The sequence below is a fragment of the Meleagris gallopavo genome, chromosome 2 (assembly GCF_905368555.1).
Source record: "Meleagris gallopavo chromosome 2, MGAL_WU_HG_1.1, whole genome shotgun sequence".
NCBI classification, from domain to species: Eukaryota; Metazoa; Chordata; class Aves; order Galliformes; family Phasianidae; genus Meleagris; species Meleagris gallopavo.
This window is the reverse complement of record NC_139405.1, coordinates 104,113,621-104,132,672: the sequence shown is the minus strand read 5'-3', so window position 1 is coordinate 104,132,672 and position 19,052 is coordinate 104,113,621. Positions and strand designations below refer to the sequence as shown.

Sequence of the window (19,052 nt, the reverse complement as noted above, 5' to 3'; positions counted from 1 at the left end):
TGATTGTGGTCTCGGTGACAAAGAGCCTGCAGGGTTTACAGAACCCCAGGGTGCTTGGGGCTGGAGGGAGATAACTCTGGGTCCGTCTGGGCCCCCCCAGCCCCTGAAGGGCCACCCAGAGAAGGGAGCCCAGTGCCACGGCCAGGCGCTGTGGGAGATCCCCCAGGAGGAGCCCCCACCGCTCTCTGCTCCCTGTGCCAGAGCTCCGGCATCCACCCAGCACTGCAGTGCTGCTGATGGCAGCTCCTGGGCTCCAGGCTGTGCCCCATGGCTGCCTGGGCACCACAGAGCAGAACCCGGATCCAATCCCTTGCACCTCCTGAGAGTATTTTTATGGTCCAGTCTTGGTGAGCCTCCCCAGCTCTGGGCCGAGCAGTCCCAGCTTTCTCTGCTCTCCTCCCAGCACTGCTACTTCAGGCCCCAAAGCATCTTCGTGGCCCTTTTCTGGGTTCACACCAGGTTATCCCAAACATTATAAATATTCCAATGACATCAATTCCTATGCATGGCCAGTCCAGTTGAGAAACCACTAATAACAAGAAGGGGCTCAGCGCTGACATGCGGAATCAGACTCTGTAACCCAAGTAAGATTACAAAGCAGGTATGGTTTATTCAGCAGTGCACGTACGCTGGCTGCAAGGGGGATAGATCTGCCTAACTTGCACACCGCCAGGAAAATTCATGCTACAGATATAGGGCAAACTAATACATAACCAGTAGTTTTCCCGGAATTTGGATACATATTCATTACATCCCCGAGAGTTTATTAGCATGCAGACCCTCCCCTCTTGTGCGTGCGTAGTGGGTCGTGGGATGAAGATTTGTTGTCTTCCTCGCGAAGGCTTCTGACCTTTCTCGCTGTAATCTTGTAACCTTTCAGGGGGGCTTCCCCCCAAACATCATCTAGCCCTGTGGACATCCAATCATCTCCCTACCAGATGTCTCTGGGCTGTTCTCAAACCTTATTGGTATGGCCTTCATCTCCCTCACTATCCCACACCCAATGTCTGCCATCCCTTATTTTTCTAACAAGCTCTAAATTCTTCTGTAAACTATCTCTAACTATCCCCCTTCACCTCCCTTATTCTCAGTCACTGTGAAGCCTTCTTGCCTTTTTACTTTCACTTATGGGGCCCTTCTCACCTTTCAGTGCCTTTGAGCAGCTGTGCTTGTCCAGTTCCAGCCCTGGGGCTTTCTCTGTGCTTCAAGGACTCCCTGAGCTGATTGCTGATGGTTTCAGGATTGCTTTGGGCATCCCAACCTCCCAGAGAGCTGGTTTTGGTGGTTGTGCTGTCACATGGATAAGGAATTGACTGCATGGCCATATCCGAAGATTTCCAGACACCATCTCAGTTTTCCTGCAGCTGCCAAGTTTCATTTTCAGCTGTGGCTTCAGGGAGAAGACTTCCCCTGCCCCACCAGCAGGAAGCTGCAGTCTGTGCAGAGGTTCCAGGCTTTATAAGAGCAGGGTCAGAGCCAGGCTCAGAAAGCACCAGGGCTGAGGAGCACCAAAAGTGCAGGTAGGGCCTGGTTGCGGTGCCTGGGGTGGGCAGGGGCACTCACAGCCACTGGGAGCCCCTTGGTCCTCTGCTGGGTGCTTCACGATATGGTGCTGGGCTGAGAGGGCCGGCAGGAAAGAGGGAATTGTGGCAGGGGGCAAAGAGGCTGTGCTGTGAGGTCTGTGATGGTAATGGTTGCACTGGGGGGCAAGGAGGAGTGGAGAAGGGAAGCATGAAGGACTCGGCACCCAGATCAGGGGCTGAACATGGCAGAGATGGAAGCACAAGGAGCACGGGGAGGGAAGAGCAGTGCAAGGGTAGATTGGAAGCAGATCCCCAGGACAGAACTGGGAGGGCTGTGGAGCAGAGTCCAACACAGAGCCCTGCAGTTATGTGGCCTCACTCTGCATGCTGGTGTGTTGCACTCACTGCTGTGTTAAGAGCTCGGTGCAGCATTGCTGGACGTGTGCCATGGTGCACACCCCTTTGGGACCATCATTGACAGCTGTGTCTGTGCAACATGCCGTGCACACATCCGTCCTTCTTATCTTTGCTTGCAGTGGGGTTCCTCATAGAGGGACTTCTCTTGTTGCTGAGCCTATATATACAATGCTGCCTTCCCCTCCCTGCCCCTTCTGTGCCCCACCAGGATGCGTTCCAAGCTCCATTAACCATTACTTTATGAATGGCCAAGGGAAAACTGGCTTGCTGGGTTTTCCGCTTCTTAGAAATCAGAGCCATTCCTGGAAGAGGCTCAGGTCCTTGTGAAACTGGAAGTGCTTCTCGGCTCAATTGTTTTTGGAGAAAAATACCCGATAAGTTTCCTAAGTTCAGGATTTGTTTGTTAAAGGCCAGCTGGCTTCCTGACCTTTCCTGAGGATGGAGGATGCTGAGAGGTGACGCCTTTGTAACCCCTTGGCAGGAACCTGCAACCTGGGAGCTCCCAGCACACTTGTGGTCTCAGTGACAAAGAGCCCGCAGGGTTCACAGAACCCCAGGGTGCTTTGGGCTGGACCAAGATAATTTGGGGTCCCTCTGGTCCCTCCCCTGCCCCAGAGGGCCATCCAGAGCAGGGAGCCTTGCACCAGAACCCTAGGATGCTTGGTGTTCCCCTGGGTCTCTCTGGGGCCCTGATGCCCCTGCAGGCCCTCCATCCTCTGGACACAATGCTCCTTCAACACCACACCAGTGCTGGTCATATTCCTACAGCTCCCTCAGGGCACTTCCACTGTGGCCCTGCGCAGGTCCCACCGGGGCAGAAAAGGGATGGGCTCCACCACTGCATGGTATGTATTCATTCTGCTGTATTCATGGCTGCCCTCTCCTGAGTATCTGTTTTTCTCCTTAGGATTCTGGACTGTCCTTCATGTATTTCCTCCTGAATTCTTGAAGTGGTGCCCAAGTTCTTCTTCACAACCCTGTCTTGTCTACCAGGCCTGACAAGTGACTGTGTGCTGCCTCGCTTGGGCCAGGTGCCCTGGTGCCCTGCGTCCTCTGGAAAGCCAAGCGTCACCACCAGGAGCACCTGCTGTGAGGTGAGAGGACTCAGAATGCAAATCCATTTATTATTCTTACTTAAATCTTCCTTGAGCATAAAGGAACAGAGGGCACAAAGCCTCTGCAAGAGTCAAAAGAGCACAGTAACAAGGGCCTGGCATCAATTCCTGAGACAAAAAGGCTGTAGCATGTTGTTGGTAGGATGAGAGTTGATTGCACTGGAAGGTTTTGTGCAGACCCTCCCCTCTTGCGTGTTGTAGTGGGTCGTGGGATGAAGATTTGTTGTCTTCCTTGTGAAGGCTTCTGACCTTTCTCGCTATAAACTCCTGACCTAAAAGGGGGGCATCCCCCCAAACTAGTTTCATCTCGCTCTGTGGACATCTAATCACCTCCCTGCCAGATGTCTCTGGGCTGTTCTCAGACCTTATCGGCATGGCCTTCATCCCCCTCACTATCCCAGACCCAGTGTCTGCCACCCCCTTTTTCTAACGAACTCTGCATTCCTGCTTCTATAAACCATCACTAAATCACTAACTGTTCCCCTCAACCCCCCCTATTCTCAGTTACTGTGAAACCTTGTTCTTGCCCTTTACTTTCACTTATGGGGTCCCTTTTCACAGAAAGGTTTTGTGCAATGAGTAAATCTCTTCACCTGAATAGAGGCAGAGATAATTGTCAGCTCTGTATGACAGCACTGTAAGGGTATGTAGACAGTGAGAGCATTGGCTTCCTTATCATTATCCATCAAGGACTGTTCCAGTGCCAAGGCAATGATACGTGAAAGGGGCAGTGATAAACTAAACGCCACAGGGACATCAACTGGCAAACTGTCAGCATGATACAAAACAATGGCACTAATCATATTAATGATACAATCATACATTGTGCACAGCATCCTGCCTGCCTGCCTTAGAGCTTTCTCTTTCATTTTGTATTACTCTTTCTAACAGCACTGCTGTATGCATTTGGCTTATCATAAATCAATCAAGGCTTCAGGTGATAATGTGCTAAAAGCAAGAGACAAGGCAAATATAGCATAATGGCAAGCAGTGCTATTTAACCCATTAAGAAAAGAACAAACGTGTTTGGCCCATGGCCCAAGTTCCTGCAACCTGGAAAAGAATCCCAGAGGGTCCCATTCTGTGTGTACCTGTAACTGACTAGGGAAACTCATCGACCTTTGTATACTCTGATGTATGATTACTAACATTCATTCATTCAACACGCTTTTAAAATCCCCACAACCATGCCCCTGGGTTAATAACAGAAAATCAATGGCCACACAATTCTGTGAAGTTGCATGTCACACAGAAACAACATCAGTGGGCAAGCCTGCTAGAGCATCACCAGGGGCACTGTTTTTCCTAGCCAGCCAGCATCTTGACTTGGTGAGTGTGGCTGAAGCTTTCGCTGTTCTGTTTCAGGGTGCATTTGGATCTGAGAGACAGGATGTCTCAGGAGAAAGCAAAGCAAACTATGCACTCAGAGCAGCACAGAGGGTTATGAGTTTGGTTCAACATACATACAGTCAAACACACAGGCATCCATTTCAGATATTCCCTGTAAGCAGGAAGCAGAAACTCCTTAAGCAGGTACACTATACCTTACCAACCCTTGAGAGATGGCAAACCACCAGAAAGGAGGGAGAAAGAACATCCTTGTTCTTCCGCTGGCAGCGGATGCGATAGGCAGTGCCAGCAGGGCGTCCCCTGCTTCAAGGGGCACTTTTCCTCTCTCTCCCACCACGGCCCCTCTCTTGCTTTTATTCTCCCAAGGTCTCCCCAGGCTTTTTCCATTTGCATGCTGTATCCACGTGGCCAGTGCATGATTCAGAGCCCGGGTGGAACACCTGCTTGCAGAAGCAGCCTTTGCAGAAACAAAATAAACTACCAAGGTCAGTTCTCTCTACAGAACAAGATATTTGCAGCTACAGCCACAAATATCAGTTCCCTTCAAACTGTCAGAATACTTGTCCCATCGCGGGATCATTCTTCAGTCAGGAGCCTTTAGGTCCCTGGCAGAGGTGCCAATTGAAGGGAGCAGTGAACCAAAATATTTGTTGTGCAGTACCCCCACAATTCTACATTGCAATCCCATGTGGGATCAAAGTAAGATACCGTGTGCCTTTGTCTCGAGTGATGCATGGTCATATTTTTAAATCCTGATTAGTGGGATGAAAGAGAGTTAATCGACCTCTAGTAACAGGTCCTCTGTTAGTTTTGCCTGGGACTCCTTTCCAGGTTCTGTCTCCACAAATTAAGAAAAGGTTAATTGGTAAGCTAAGTGCATCATGACCTGATCATGTTACTGATAATGGGGTGATGAAGTTACACCAAAAAGAGCTATTCCCATAGATTCCAGCACCAGAAACATCAAATTCTGTTCAATTCATAGTTGACCCACTACTAAAATTGAGGAAGTAGCACACAACAGCCTAGATTGTGCCTAATAATTCTAATTATTGAGGCTGCATTGGCAACATAGGAAAATCAACACATACCATTAACCATGTTATTGTGACACCAACTAGTGGGTAATCCAACCGTTTTGTGCCATTCACTGTGGCACCCATGAGTTATCTACAGTATAACAAATTACCAAACAATACCAATAAATAAGTAACACACAATCTCAATCATTATGAGGGCTGGATACTATTCTCTGCCTTGAGGTGAGACCGAACATCATGCTGGAACCCCCATAGGGCCATAAGGCTCACTAGGGAGAGGGAGTAGTCCAGGATTTTAGATCCAATGGGAGAAGAGAGTTGAGTGCAGCAGGACAGAGAAAGGCTTGGGGTTGCTGTCATGCCAGGAGATTGTGGGGAAGAACCTCCAAACTGTCCTGTAGAATCTTCTGGTAACTCCTCAGAGGAGGTAACGTTGCTCACTCCCCATCCAAAACCTTCTCGTGTCCCTCTAAGAAGCGGTGGGAGAAAAATTCAGATTTCTTTTGGAGGTTTGAGGGAGGGCCCCTCTAGAAAGGTAGTCTGTCAGAAAGCTCATTTGAAGTGCCTTTAGCAGGAAGAGATGGGAACCATGATATGCTTGGAAAATTGCAATGTGGTTGCTATCACAGAAACATGGTGGGATGAATTTCATGACTGGCATACAGTGATTGGGGGCTATAGGCTCTTCAGAAGGGATAGACAGGGTAGAAGGGGTTTGGAAATTGCCCTCTATGTTAGGAAGTGGATAGGTTGCGACGAGCTGTGTCTGAGGAACAGCCATGATCAGGTCGAGAGCTTGTGGGTGAAAATCAGGGATTGGTCCAGTAAAGGAAATCTAGTGGTTTGGGTCTGCTGCAGGCCACCTGAGCAGGGGGAGCCTGCAATCAGGAGTTATCGCACTCATAGGCTCTTGTCCTGATGGGGAATTTCAACCACCCGGATATCTGCTGGGATAGCTGCATGGTGAGTGGCAGACAGTCCAAGAGATTCCTGGAGTCTGTTGAGGATAACTTCCTGGTCCAGATATGCAATGGACCGACCCAAGGTGAAGCCCTCCTGGACCTGGTGCTCACCATACAGTGGAGAGTATTAGAGAGGTTAAGATTGGAGGGAGCCTGGGCTGCAGTGAACATGCCCTGGTGGCGTTTGTGATCTGGAGGAATGCAGGCCTGGAAAAAAGCAGAGTCAGGACCCTGAACTTCAGGAAAGCAAAATTCCAGCTGCTGAAGGAATTGCTGGATGGGATCTCCTGGGAAACTGTCCTTACAGGCATAGGAACAGAACAGAGCTGGCAGCTCTTTAAGGACACCTTTCTGCCAGAACAAGAGCTCTCCATCTCTGCTCAGGCAGAAGAAATCGAGCAGAGGAGGCAGACGACTGGCATGGCTGTGCAAGGACCTGCAGCTTAAACTGAGGGAAAAGAGAGAAATTTACAGGAAGTGGAAGCAGGGTTGTGCAGCCTGGGAAGAATACAGGGATGTTGTCTGCATGTGTAGAGATAAGAAGAGGAATACTAAGGCACAGATGGAGGTGAAAAATAACAAGAAGGGGTTCTACAGGTACATAGGTAGGAGGAGACAGACCAAGGAATTTGTTCCCCCTCTAATAAATGAAGACGGAGAGCTGGCTTCCTCAGATATAAAAAGCTGAGGTACTCAGTGAGTGCTTTGCCTCAGTCTTACTAGTGGTCAGACTGCTCGTGTCTGCCAGGACCTTGAACCTCTAGCTGTGGGTGAGAGGAGTGGATTCCATGCCACTGTAACAGTGGAACAAGTCCGAGACTTCCTCAGGAAACTGAATATAAGTCCATGGTATCAATCTCAGTGTTTTGAGAGAGATGGCTGATGCGTTGCTGGGCCACTTTCCATCATAACTGAAAAATCATGGCTCTCCAGTGAAGTCCCCAGTGACTGAAAAAAGGGAAACATTACTTTTATTTTTAAGAAAAGGGAGAAATGATGACCCAGGGAACTATAGGCCGGTGAGCCTTAACTCTGTGCCTGGGAAGATCACGGAGAAGATCCTCCTAGAAGCTGTACTGAGGCACATACAAGACAAAGAGGTGATCTGAGACAGCCAGCATGGCTTCACCAAGGGCAGATCTTACCTAAACAATCTGGTGGCGTTCTGTGATGGAGTGATGGTATCGGTGGACAGGGGAAAGGCGATACACGTCATCTTCCTGGACTTCTGCAAAGCCTTTGACAAGGTCTCTCACCACATCCTCCTTTCTACATTGGAGAGGTATGGACTGTTTGGTGGATTAAGAACTGGTTGGCTGGATGCAGCCAAAGGGCTGTGATTAATGGTTCTGTGTCAGGGTGGAGGCCGGTCACAATCAGTGTCCCTCAGAGGTCAGTCCTGAGGCCGGTGCTCCTCAACATCTTCGTCAGTGACACAGACAATGGCATCGAGTGAACCCTCAGCAAGTTTGCAGATGACACCAAGCTGAGCGGTGGAGTTGATACACTGGAGGGAAGGGAAGCCATCCAGAGGGACCAGGACAGGCTGGAGAAGTGGGCCCATGTGAACCTAATGAGGTTCAACAAGGCCAAGTGCAAGGTGTTGCACTTAGGTCAGGGCAATCCCAGGTATTTATACAAACTGGGGGAAGATCTCCTGGAGAGCAGCCCTGTGGTGAAGGACTTGTGGGTCCTGGTGGACAAGACGCTGGACATGAGCCAACAGTGTGCGCTGGCAGCCCAGAATTCCTCCTTATCCTAGGCTGCAAGGGAGCGTATAAACGGTAGGGGGAATGACTGTTTACCTTGGTGGATAGTGATAGGACAAGGAAGAATGGTTTTTAAATAAGACAAGGGAGATTTTGGTTATGTATTAGGAGGAAGTTTTTCTTACAGAGGGTGGTGAGGCACTGGAACAGGTTGCCCAAGGAGGTTGTGGATGCCCCATCGCTGGAAGCATTCAAGGCCAGGCTGGATGTGGCTTTGGGCAGCTTGGTCTGGTGGTTGGTGACCCTGCACATAGCAGGGGGTTGAAACTAGATCATTATTCTGGTCCTTTCCAACCCAGACCATTCTGTGATTCTGTTGATGAAGACCTTTTATGCCCCATCTGTAGTGGGGTCTTGTAGGAGCTGGTTCAGCCTCCTCACTGCGGGCACACCTTCTGCAATGCCTGCATCATCCAGTGGTTCTCCCAGCAGCAGACCTGCCCTGTGGACCGCAGCATGGTAATGTCATCCACCACCACCCCAGCCCACGAACTGTGCGTAATATGCTCTTGAAGCTGCTGATCATTTGTGACAATGCTGGCTTTGGCTATACATCAGTAGTGCAGCTCTACAGCCTGATGTCTCACCTGAACAACTGCGAGCACAACCTCAAGCACCGGGTGACCTGAGAGCAGGGAATCAGCTTGGAAATGCCCAAAAATGAGCTGCCAAACTACAGCTGCATCAAGCATTTAAGATCTGTGATGCAGCTGCAGCAGACCAGAATTGCTGAGCTGCAGAATACCTCAGTGAAACACGAGCACCAGCGAGCGGAGCAGAAGTGTGACATTCAGCTGCTGAAGGCCTACATGCACGTTGTCCGCAGCATCAACACCAAACTGCTGAACCTGAAGGAGACCATCAAGTACAGTGAGATCTGGGAATGGGTGAGCACCCTGCAGCCCACCCGTGTGACACAGTGGGCTGGGATGATCTCCATATCAGACGCTGTGCTGCAGGCTGTCATCACGTGCTTGCTGGTGGAACTGCCCCACATTAGGCACCACTTGCAGCATCTGGAGGCACGGACTCAGATGCGGGAACAATCCAAATCGTTGATTGCAGGTTCATGTATCCCTTGCATACATTCCCATGTTCTCTCTTGTAACTTTCCCACCCCCCTTTACATGTCAACAAAACATTCCACACGGTCACCCCTGATCTACTCCTTAACCATGCATGCAGGCGCTTGTCCAGTCAGGTTCCTGAGTCGTTCCTAGCCACGAGCACTTCCTCCAATCAGGATCATTAATTGCTGTGATCCCAGGGCTCACTTGTCTCATTTTTGTCTCCTGAAGGAGTCCATTGTTCTCATCATTCCTATCTTCTTGGTGTTAATATTATTCTGCACCTTCTGCGCTGAATATTCTGTCTAGAATTCCCACAAATGCTGATGATCCAAAGTATCCAATTGCTACTCCATGAACACTCTGGGTCCTGCTCTGAAGAGGGACAACTTGGAATAACCAGAGGGAACAGAATACTTTGAGGTGTGTGAGGACAGCCTGTGGAATGATGTTGAGGGGAAGGGGACCAAAACTGAGGAAAAGGCAGAAAAAGATATGAAAGGGGCTGCTGTCATGAGACCAGTGGCAGATCACTTGTCTGAGCAAGCCCAGCCTTGGTCACTGCATTCTGTCCTGCCTCCTTATTAAATCCTTTCCTTTCTGTCACTGTGCAGTCCCACTCCCTACCTCATGACTGTGCACTGCAAGGAAGGAGAGCCAGTGCAGGTGAGACCACTCTGGTGGATAAACACGTCCATGGTTGGTTGTGTAGCCAAGTCTGTGGTGTGTTTGTGTGTCTGTCCATATCTGCCTGTTTCTGGGTGAACAAGGTTGTGTTCCCCCAGCTGGGTGGGAAGAATCCCTGGAGCTGTGGAGAGACCCTTCTAAAGTGCCTTTAACCGAAGTCTGTTTACCTCTTCCACAGCCATGGAGTCCCAGGAGGAGAGAGCAGAGGATTTGGAAAAGGCAAATCTTGCTAAACAACTGCTGGCAGAAACATTTCAGAGCGAAGGACTGGATGAAGGATACTGGCTTCCCAAGCTGTTGAAGATATTAGGTGTGAAATCCAAAGAAGCCTTGAAACATCTGCAATATGAAGACTATCTGAAGCTGGAGTGTGAGGTACGGTACCCCTGGGAGAAAACAGCACTCCAAAAGCTTTTGCAAATTACAGACAACAAGGCAACTGCTGAGGAGCTGCAGAAGCAGCGCCTGGAGATGATGAAGCAGAGGCAAGAAGAAGCCAAGCAAGCCCTTCAGAACCTGAAAGATATGCATCAGAGCCACAGCTACAGCAAGGAGATGATAAGACAGAAAGAGGAGGCACTATGGCAAGCCATGGACATTCCCAGAGAGTACTGGGCACCACCAGAGAGGGCATTGGCAGATGTGCTTGCAAGCATCCAGAAGCAACTGGAGCAGCAGGAGATGTCCTTGGGCAGGAGTGAGAATGTCTCTGACAAGGAGGTCCTGAGACGGGCATCAGGAGGGCTGGCTCTGCAGGGCATTTACCAAACCAACAGCCTGGCAGATGTGCTGGCAAAACGAGAGCAGCTCATCAGAGTCCCAACTGGTTTCAAGCTTGCTGGTCCGGAGCAAGGGTCACTGCTTGAGAGGAAGGAGTTCTCCTCCTCTGCAGCAGAAGCCAATTTCACCAAGTCCATGGAGCAGCTGGGCTTCAGCCTAAGCGCTTCTGCCAAAGCCAGGTTCTGGGGGTTCAGTGTTGAAGGAGGTGTAGATTACAGCAGCTCCTCACACAAGGAAGACACTCACCACTCACGTTCAGAGCAGACGTACATTTGTACCACCAAGTACCAGTACACCCCCATGGCCTCCTGCTACTTCCAAAAGGACCAGCTTCTCCTCTCAGATGGGGCCCTGAGGGAGCTGCAACACATCGAGGAGCTTCTGAGCATCACTGAGGAGGCAGACAGGCTCAACATGCTGAAGAGCAGGTGTGCCAACTTCTTCAGCAGGTTTGGGTCCCACGTCAACCAGGGACCCCTCCACTTTGGGGGCATATTCTGGTGGAAAGCATCTTCCGAAGGATTCAGGACAGAGCAAAGGGAAGAGATGAAGCAACAAGCATCTGAAGCACTGAACTGCTTTGTCAGGGCAAGCTTCAGCAGCTTTGCTGGCAGTGTGGGAATGAATGTGGACGCTTCAAAGTCCAGCTCACAGGCATCACTTGAGAGAAGCGATAGAGGCAGCAGCCACACAGCGATTCAGCTCTCTGTGACCAACACAGGGGGTCCATCAGAGACAGATTCCCTTGCCCAGTGGAAGTGTGGGCTCGTGGCCAGTAACACAACCTGGTTTGTTATTGACAGGGGCTTTCAGCTGATCCCAGTGTGGGATATAATCCTGTCCAACCATAGCAGTGATTTTAAATCCTGCTATCAAGTGAGCAGCAGCCTCAGGGCTGCATATGAAGCACTCACGAATCACAGTGTTGGCACAGTGTTTGGAGAGGAACTGGCCAGTGCCGTGGAAGAGGCCAGAGCTTTCCTGGAGCACATGAAGACATGGGAGGTCACTGGGGATGAAAGGAAACTGCTCACAGTGATTGATTTCAAACAGGCTCTGAATGAAAAAACAAAAAATCCCAGTGTCTGGATCAATGTATGCCTCTCACATAAGGCAATGCAGGAGTTCCTGGTGAATACTGTTCTGTTTTGCCAAAAATCGCCTCCAGAAAACATCACCTACATCAAATCTCTGCTGCAGTGCCTGCTGGATCCTCACATCTATTCCGTTAAGGACTTCCCCAGGGCTTCCTTCATTATGCAATGGATTTTCAACACTGAGCACACGTTTCCCAAAACTCCCAATGTTTCTGAGATTCAGGATCTCATCAAGACACTGCTGCAAATGAAGGAGCACATTCAGGAAGTCACCTACTCGCCAGCCACCTCTGTATCTGCCATTCATGAAGCAAAGATCAAAGCCACCCTGACTGTAAGCCTGGCTGTTTATTCTTTGCTCCAGTATCTGCAGGAAAGGGCAGAGAAAGACATAGAGCTATTAGTGCTCTTAGTTACAACCACGATAGGATACCAACTAGAAAGCAGCACTTTTCAGTACCTCCTTGGTTGTCCAGAAATTACCTTCATGGCCAAGGAAATGCAAACAGCACATGATGAGTATCAGAGCCTGAAGGAGCAGGATGTTTACAGAGCCGAGGCCTTCCTGCTCTTCACAGGCCTCACCATGACATCCGAAAGCAGTGAGGTGTCCCCTGAGCAGAAGAGTGAGCGCTTAGCGTTCGTGGAAGACAAGATGAAGAACTCATGGTGTGCACAGATAGAAGATCTCCTCAAGAGACAGAATGTGATCAAAGACTGGGAGGGGCTGGAAAGAGACTTGCAGTCCTACATCAGTGGGCAATTGGAGGACACCGCTGTTGATCTGAAGAAACACAGCATAATCAAAGACATGGAAGAGACTTTGCAAGGAATACAGCCTCACAGTCCATCCAAACCCCAATCAGATGACAGCAAATCCAAAACTAATCAAGCCAGTGCAAACCCAGAGTTCCTCAACTTACTTAAGCGCCTTGGGCTAGAAAGCTACTATCCAAGAAAAATGGGGTCGGAAGACTTCCACATCATACACAAGACATCTGTACATGACAGCCAGCCCAGCAAGGAGAGTGAACTACCTTTTTACTTCCTGCAAAAGCTATTGTGTGTGGACTACAGTGTGCGGTACCTGACTTGCAAGGACGAGAGTAAGCCAGAATTCGTGCCCATACCAAAAGCCACAGAGGAAGAGCCCTCTGATTCCTTTGATGACTTCTTTGGTGATTTGGATGAAGGAACCTCTGAATCTGCAACCAGGGAGAGCCACGTGCACCCAATGGACCTCCAGATGGCCATTTTTCATTGTGCCAATGATTTCATGAGGCAGTACATTGCATCAAAGCTTGCCTTCTGCCAGTTTGCACTCCCCCTCCTGGTACCCAACCCATGCACTTCACAGATCGAGTTCCCTCTCTGGTCCCTCAGCCAAATCAAAAAGAGCTGGAAAGGAGCAGCAAAATCAGGAGAGACGATGAAAAGTAGCAGCTACACAAACAAACTCATTTGTCAGGCAGAGACACCCATCGTGTCCTTCATACGCATCGGCAGCTCTCCTTCCTCTTCCAAGTCTCAGCTCCTGAACGCTCTGCTGAGCAAACAAAAACATGACACGTTTTTCCATCGGCATTGCAAAGGCAGCACCAGAGACTGTTTGCTGATGAAAGGTGTGGTGGAGATCTCCTGGTATTGTCCCCGTGGTAGCGATGATGACAGTTTTGACAGCTGTGTTGCTTTCTGTAACCTGCACGGAGATGCCAGGGATCACGAGGCACAGCTGAGCTTCTTGCAGGAGATCTCTGCTGTGAACGTGGTGCTCGTTTCTGAGTCTGATCAGAGTGATAAGAAAGGCAGGCAAATTTTACAAGACCTGTGGCAGTCTCAGAGGCCCTTGGTTTGTCTTTTCACCGAGAAAGAGAACATTGCAGCTGGCCGATCTAGCCAAAATGTAAGAATAGGTATCAAGAACAGGAATGAAGCAGAATTAATGGGCGAGCTGACAAAAACAATCCGAGATCTCCTGGAGGGCTCAAGCACACAATCTAGCCTCGATATGTGTCTGGGCACAGCTCACCAGCACGGCTTCTTAGTCGATGAAGATGCAGAAGCGTGTGCCATAGCCAAAGAAAAGGCAAACGAGTTGGTGAAGCTGCTGAAGGGAGAGAAGCTGTTTGAGATCAAATCAAAGCTCCTGCCTCTTCAAGGAGAACTGTGGTACAATTGGTGTAAAAAGGACAAAGAACTCACTCGCTTACAGGAGAAGAGGAACAAGAGCATAGAACATCATCGGAGCCAAATTGAATGTGACAAAGCTGCCATAAGAAGAAAGCAACTGGACAAAGCATTTCCCCTCAATCAGCTGATGAAATCATTCCTTGGCTTTCTCCAGTCACAGCCAGTCAATACCAAGAAATACTTCCTGCACTGGATGAAGGTCTTCATGGATGACCTGTCCTCCAATCGCCTTGATGAACTGAAGAGACAGTATCATCAGTTATGGTCTCAAATCCTGGCAATAAAGAAAAGCAATGAAGAAAACAACCGCAAAACTGTAATGATGAAAAGGTTAGATTCCCTTTCCAATGAAATCAATGATTCGTCCATTGGCCTTGAGCACATTTTGAGAGAGGTAGGGCAGATTTATGAAGCTCTTGAATCAACCAACTCCAAAGATGTATGTATTCTCAAACTACCTGAAATTGCAGCTGATCTGATGGTTTCAGGGTATCCCATTGAGCTGATGGATGGTGATGCTTCTTACGTACCCTTGCAGTGGGTTGCAGCAATCTTTGACAGGTTAATTGAGAAGTTAGGTGACCAGCGAGTCTTTGTCCTCTCCGTGCTTGGCATCCAGAGCACAGGGAAGTCAACCCTACTGAATGCCATGTTTGGTCTCCAGTTCAATGTCAGTGCTGGCAGATGCACCCGGGGAGCTTTTATGCAGCTCATTAAAGTGGACGACAAACTGCAGCAGGATGTGAACTTTGATTACATGCTGGTTGTGGACACGGAAGGACTTCGTGCCATAGAGATGGCCAATAAGCACTCACTAAATCATGACAACGAGCTGGCCACCTTTGTCATTGGCATTGGCAACATGACTCTGATCAACATCTTTGGAGAGAACCCTTCGGAAATGCAAGACATCCTTCAGATTGCAGTGCAGGCTTTTCTGAGGATGAAGCGAGTCAAGCTTTCCCCAAGCTGCCTGTTTGTACATCAAAACGTGGGCGAAATAACGGCAAAGGAAAAGAACATGGAAGGACAAAGGCGTCTGCAGCAGAAGCTGGATGAAATGACAGTGACAGCAGCCCAGCAGGAATTCTGCGACATCACCTGCTTCAGTGATGTCATCCGCTTTGACGTGAACACCCACATTCATTACTTTGCTCACCTGTGGGAGGGTAACCCGCCAATGGCACCACCCAACCCCACCTACAGCCAGAACGTCCAGGAATTAAAGAGCAAAATTCTCCTTGCTGCCAAGAAGGAATCTCCAGGCAGTGTTCTGAGGCTCTCCAGCTTGAAAGTTCGTATTAGTGACCTGTGGAACGCCTTGCGGAATGAAAACTTCATTTTCAGCTTCAAGAACTCGGTGGAGGTTGCTGCATACAAGAAACTGGAAACCTCCTTTAGTCAGTGGACCTGGAAACTGAGAAGGCACATCTTAGACTTGCAAACGCAGCTGGAGAATAAGGTTCAGAATGGAGAGCTGGATAGAGTCACCATAAAAGAGCTTGAAAATCTTGTGCAAGAAACAAGTGATGCCATCACCAAAGACATGGAGAAGTTCTTCAGTGAAGACAGAGACTGTGAGATACTGATTCAGTGGAAAAGTAGCACGGAACTGAAGCTGAAAGAGCTAAAAGCTTCCCTTCTTGATGGAACCAGAAGGAAGTGTGAGAAACTTCTAGAACTAAAGAAGAGTCAGAGTAGACTGGATGAGAGGAAATGTGAATATGAGAATGAGCTCCTGAAAAAGAGCAGGGAGCTGGCTCTGTCTGTAAAAGGCAAGGAATTAAGTGAACAAGAATTGAGAAGTAACTTTGATACCCTCTGGATGATCTGGATTACTGAAGTGTCTTCTAATGCTCCCCCTCTGGAAGAGGTGAACATTGATGTGGAAATAGAAAATGTCCTTCTAGAACACTTTACGGTGCCTAACGTAGTTGAACAAATCATGAAGTTTTCCAAGCAGACCACCTTTTCACTTGATGAGAAGAAACACATATCCAAGAAAAAGATGTTGGGCTTTATTCCTTTAAGTTTTAGTGAGTCTGATTTGTGCACCTTACAGCACATTACAGACAGCATCATAAGGCGTGTGAAGGAAAACATTGACCAGAAGGAAAAGAACAAAATGGATTACAGTCACACTTTCATCCATGAAATAATAAATGAAGTGCAGGAAGGTATGAAAGCTGTCCCTAGCTCTGAAAAATATCATTTTACTAAAGATTACAGAATAGATCTTTCAGTGTATCTGTGCAGAATGGCAGCAGCCAGGTTTAAAGACATGCACGCAGCCTTCAGGAAAGCAAATGACCCAGTCATCTACCTGAAGAGCAAGAGAGAAGATTTCTTCAAATGTTTCCAGATTTCTTGCCAAGGTGCCACTTCTATCACAACATTTGCTGATTTCCTGTGCAGCAAGATTGCCCCAGGTCTTCGCCTGGCCATTTATGACAAGACAGCTCTTGTCATAGCTGAACATATGAGGAGCGAAATACCAGATTTCAATGGCAGTAGAGCCAATCTGGAAGTTTGCATACTGAAATATCTGGCACAAGAAGAAAATTTTGAAAAATTCAAGCATTACCTTAGTTCCCCATCAAACTTTTTGGAGAGTTACATTCAGACACATGTTGAGACATACTGTTTAGATCAGAACAGTAGGCTGGTGATGTTTTTAGATAAAATTCTTACTCAGTTCTACGAAACCATTGTGAAAGCTGTCTTTGCATCAACCACTGTTGCCAAAGACAGAAGAGACAGCAGTAATATAATCAGTCTTTGGCTGGATGAATTCTGCAGAGAACTTGGAGGGGTCCTAAGATTGCCCAGGAGTGACCTGGTTGGCATTGAACATCTGGAGATAACAGACATAGAGTTCCTGAATAATGCCATGATGGAGGCACTTTCTCCCCTGAGGGATCGTCTCAAGGAAGAGTTTGCTCGTGCTGATTTGAGCTCATTTGAAAAGCAGCCTCATAAAATACTGCTGGAACAGTTTCCAGGGTGCAAGGAGCAGTGTCCATTTTGTAAGGCAGTTTGCACAAACACTATGCCAAACCATGATGGAGACCACCAGCTTGTCTTCCATCGTCCAGAAGTTTTGGGCAGATACAAATGGCATAACACAGACAACCTTGTCATTGATATTTGCTCTAGCTTTGTTGTCAGTGACTGTAGCTTCAGGATTGGTGAAGACACATGGATCCCATACAAGAAATACCGAGATGCAGGGCATCCTTACTCCACTTGGAACATTCTTCCTGATACATCCTTGCAAAAATACTGGAAATGGTTTGTGTGTCATTTCAGGGCACAGCTAGAAGAACTCTACAATGGTAAATTTCACGGCAAAGGAGAAATCCCTGCTTCATGGCACACAATTACAAAGCAGGAAGCACTTGATGAACTGAGGTAGGCTAAGTTGTCATGAAGGAAAATCTGCAACTGCTTTGCATTTCAGAGGAACATGACATGAGGCTATGCACAAAATACTGTTGTAACAATTACGACCTTCAACAGTTTCAAAAGAACTGCATCTAAGCTGGACAGAACAAGGTGTGCTACTCCTGCCACTCCTCAGAAATGCCCCTGCTTCATGATAAAGGCAAACTCTTCTTCCTTTCTTGCCATAAATGCTTGCATCAGCTTTGTCTCAGAGAAAGAAAAGAACACATTTCTGCAGCAACCATTCATATAGATGAAGTTCAGACCAAGGCAGCATTGGAAAGTACTGAATTATCTGCTGCTATGTGAAAATAAATTACTCTGGCAAAAGAATAGTTTCCCTGCAGGAAATCCTTGTCACACTTAAAGAAAGGACAGTAATGTCCGAGAGCAGGTAAACATTTGTGGGGTGCCAAAAACCCCTTCTTGCTGAACTTAGTCTCCCTGGACCATCCTCTTTTCTGGACCGAACAAGCCCAACTTTTAACATATCTTCATAGGAGAGGTGTTACGACCTTCTGAGCAACCTTGTGGACTTCACCGCCAAGGAACTGTGGGACTCCACCCAGACAGCATTTCCCTTTTTTGTAGTCAAACTTTCTGTGCCCACTGCCACAAAATCTATATGCATGGATTCGAGGAGTGGACTATTTAGTGCGTAAGGAACTGGTCAGAAGTGGCTGTACATCAGGTGGAGGCCAGTGATGAGCAATGAGAGGTTGGTCTTGGAACCAGTACTCTCTAATACCTTTATCAGTGACACAGATGATGGGATGGAGTGCACCCTCAACAAGTTTGCTGATGACACCAAGCTGAGCGGTGCAGTTGATACTGCAGAAGGAAGGGATGCCATCCAGAGGGACCTTAATAAACTCAAAAGTTGGGCCCTTGTGAACCTAATGAGCTTCTGCAAAGCAAAGTGCACTTGGGTCAAGAGAATCCCAGATGTGCGTACAGACCGAGCAAAGAACTCCTCTAGAGCAGCCCTGCTGAGATGGACTTAGGGGTCCTGGTTGATCAAAAACTGAACACAAGCCAGCAGTGTGCGCTTGCAGCCCTAAAGGCCAATGTTATCCTGGGCTCCATCACAAGAGGGGCAGCCAGCAGGGAGAGGGATTGTCCCTTTCTGCTTTACCCTTGTGAGCCCCCATATGGAATATTTCATCCCGGTGTGGGGCCTCTCCATGACGGAGAAGAGGGGAGGATCACCTCCATCACCCTTCTGTCCACGCTCTGTGCAATGCACCCCTGGGTACCACTGGCCTTCTTGGCCTCCAGGGCACACTGCTGGCTCATGGTTAACCTTTGGTCAACTACTAGTCAACTGCTGGTCAACCACTGTTCAACCAGCACCCCCAGGTCCTTCTCTGCAGAGCTCCTCTCCAGCAGCTCAGCCCATAAGCTCTACTGAGGCAAGCAGTTATTCCTCCCCTGCTGTAGGACTCTACACTTGCCCTTGTTGAGCATCATCAGGCTCCTCTCCACCCAACTCTCAGCCTGTCCAGATCTCACTGAATGTCAGCACAGCCATCCCACCCAAGTCAATCTTAGATCAAGACTGCTCTGTCTCCTTTCCCTTGGCAAATAGGGAAAAAAAAAAAGGGAAAATAA

General features: G+C 48.5%; 1 protein-coding gene and 1 pseudogene across 2 annotated transcripts; both read left to right on the top strand.

Annotated features, from left to right (window-relative positions):
- Window positions 1-1,383: 1,383 nt before the first annotated feature.
- On the top strand, window positions 1,384-17,774 carry LOC100549612 (interferon-induced very large GTPase 1). 2 transcript variants are annotated; one of them, XM_003204572.5, is made up of 3 exons: window positions 1,384-1,520; window positions 2,848-3,034; window positions 10,109-17,774. In XM_003204572.5, exon 3 carries the CDS (start codon window positions 10,111-10,113, stop codon window positions 17,410-17,412), a length of 7,302 nt encoding a protein of 2,433 aa, XP_003204620.2. In that variant the 5' UTR covers window positions 1,384-1,520; window positions 2,848-3,034; window positions 10,109-10,110; the 3' UTR covers window positions 17,413-17,774. The 2 variants fall into 2 exon arrangements, with proteins under 2 accessions (XP_003204620.2, XP_010706335.2); XM_010708033.3 differs by lacking the exon at window positions 1,384-1,520 and having other exon boundaries at window positions 2,443-3,034.
- LOC100549766 (E3 ubiquitin-protein ligase NRDP1 pseudogene) lies at window positions 6,364-9,396 on the top strand (annotated as a pseudogene).
- Window positions 17,775-19,052: the final 1,278 nt, after the last annotated feature.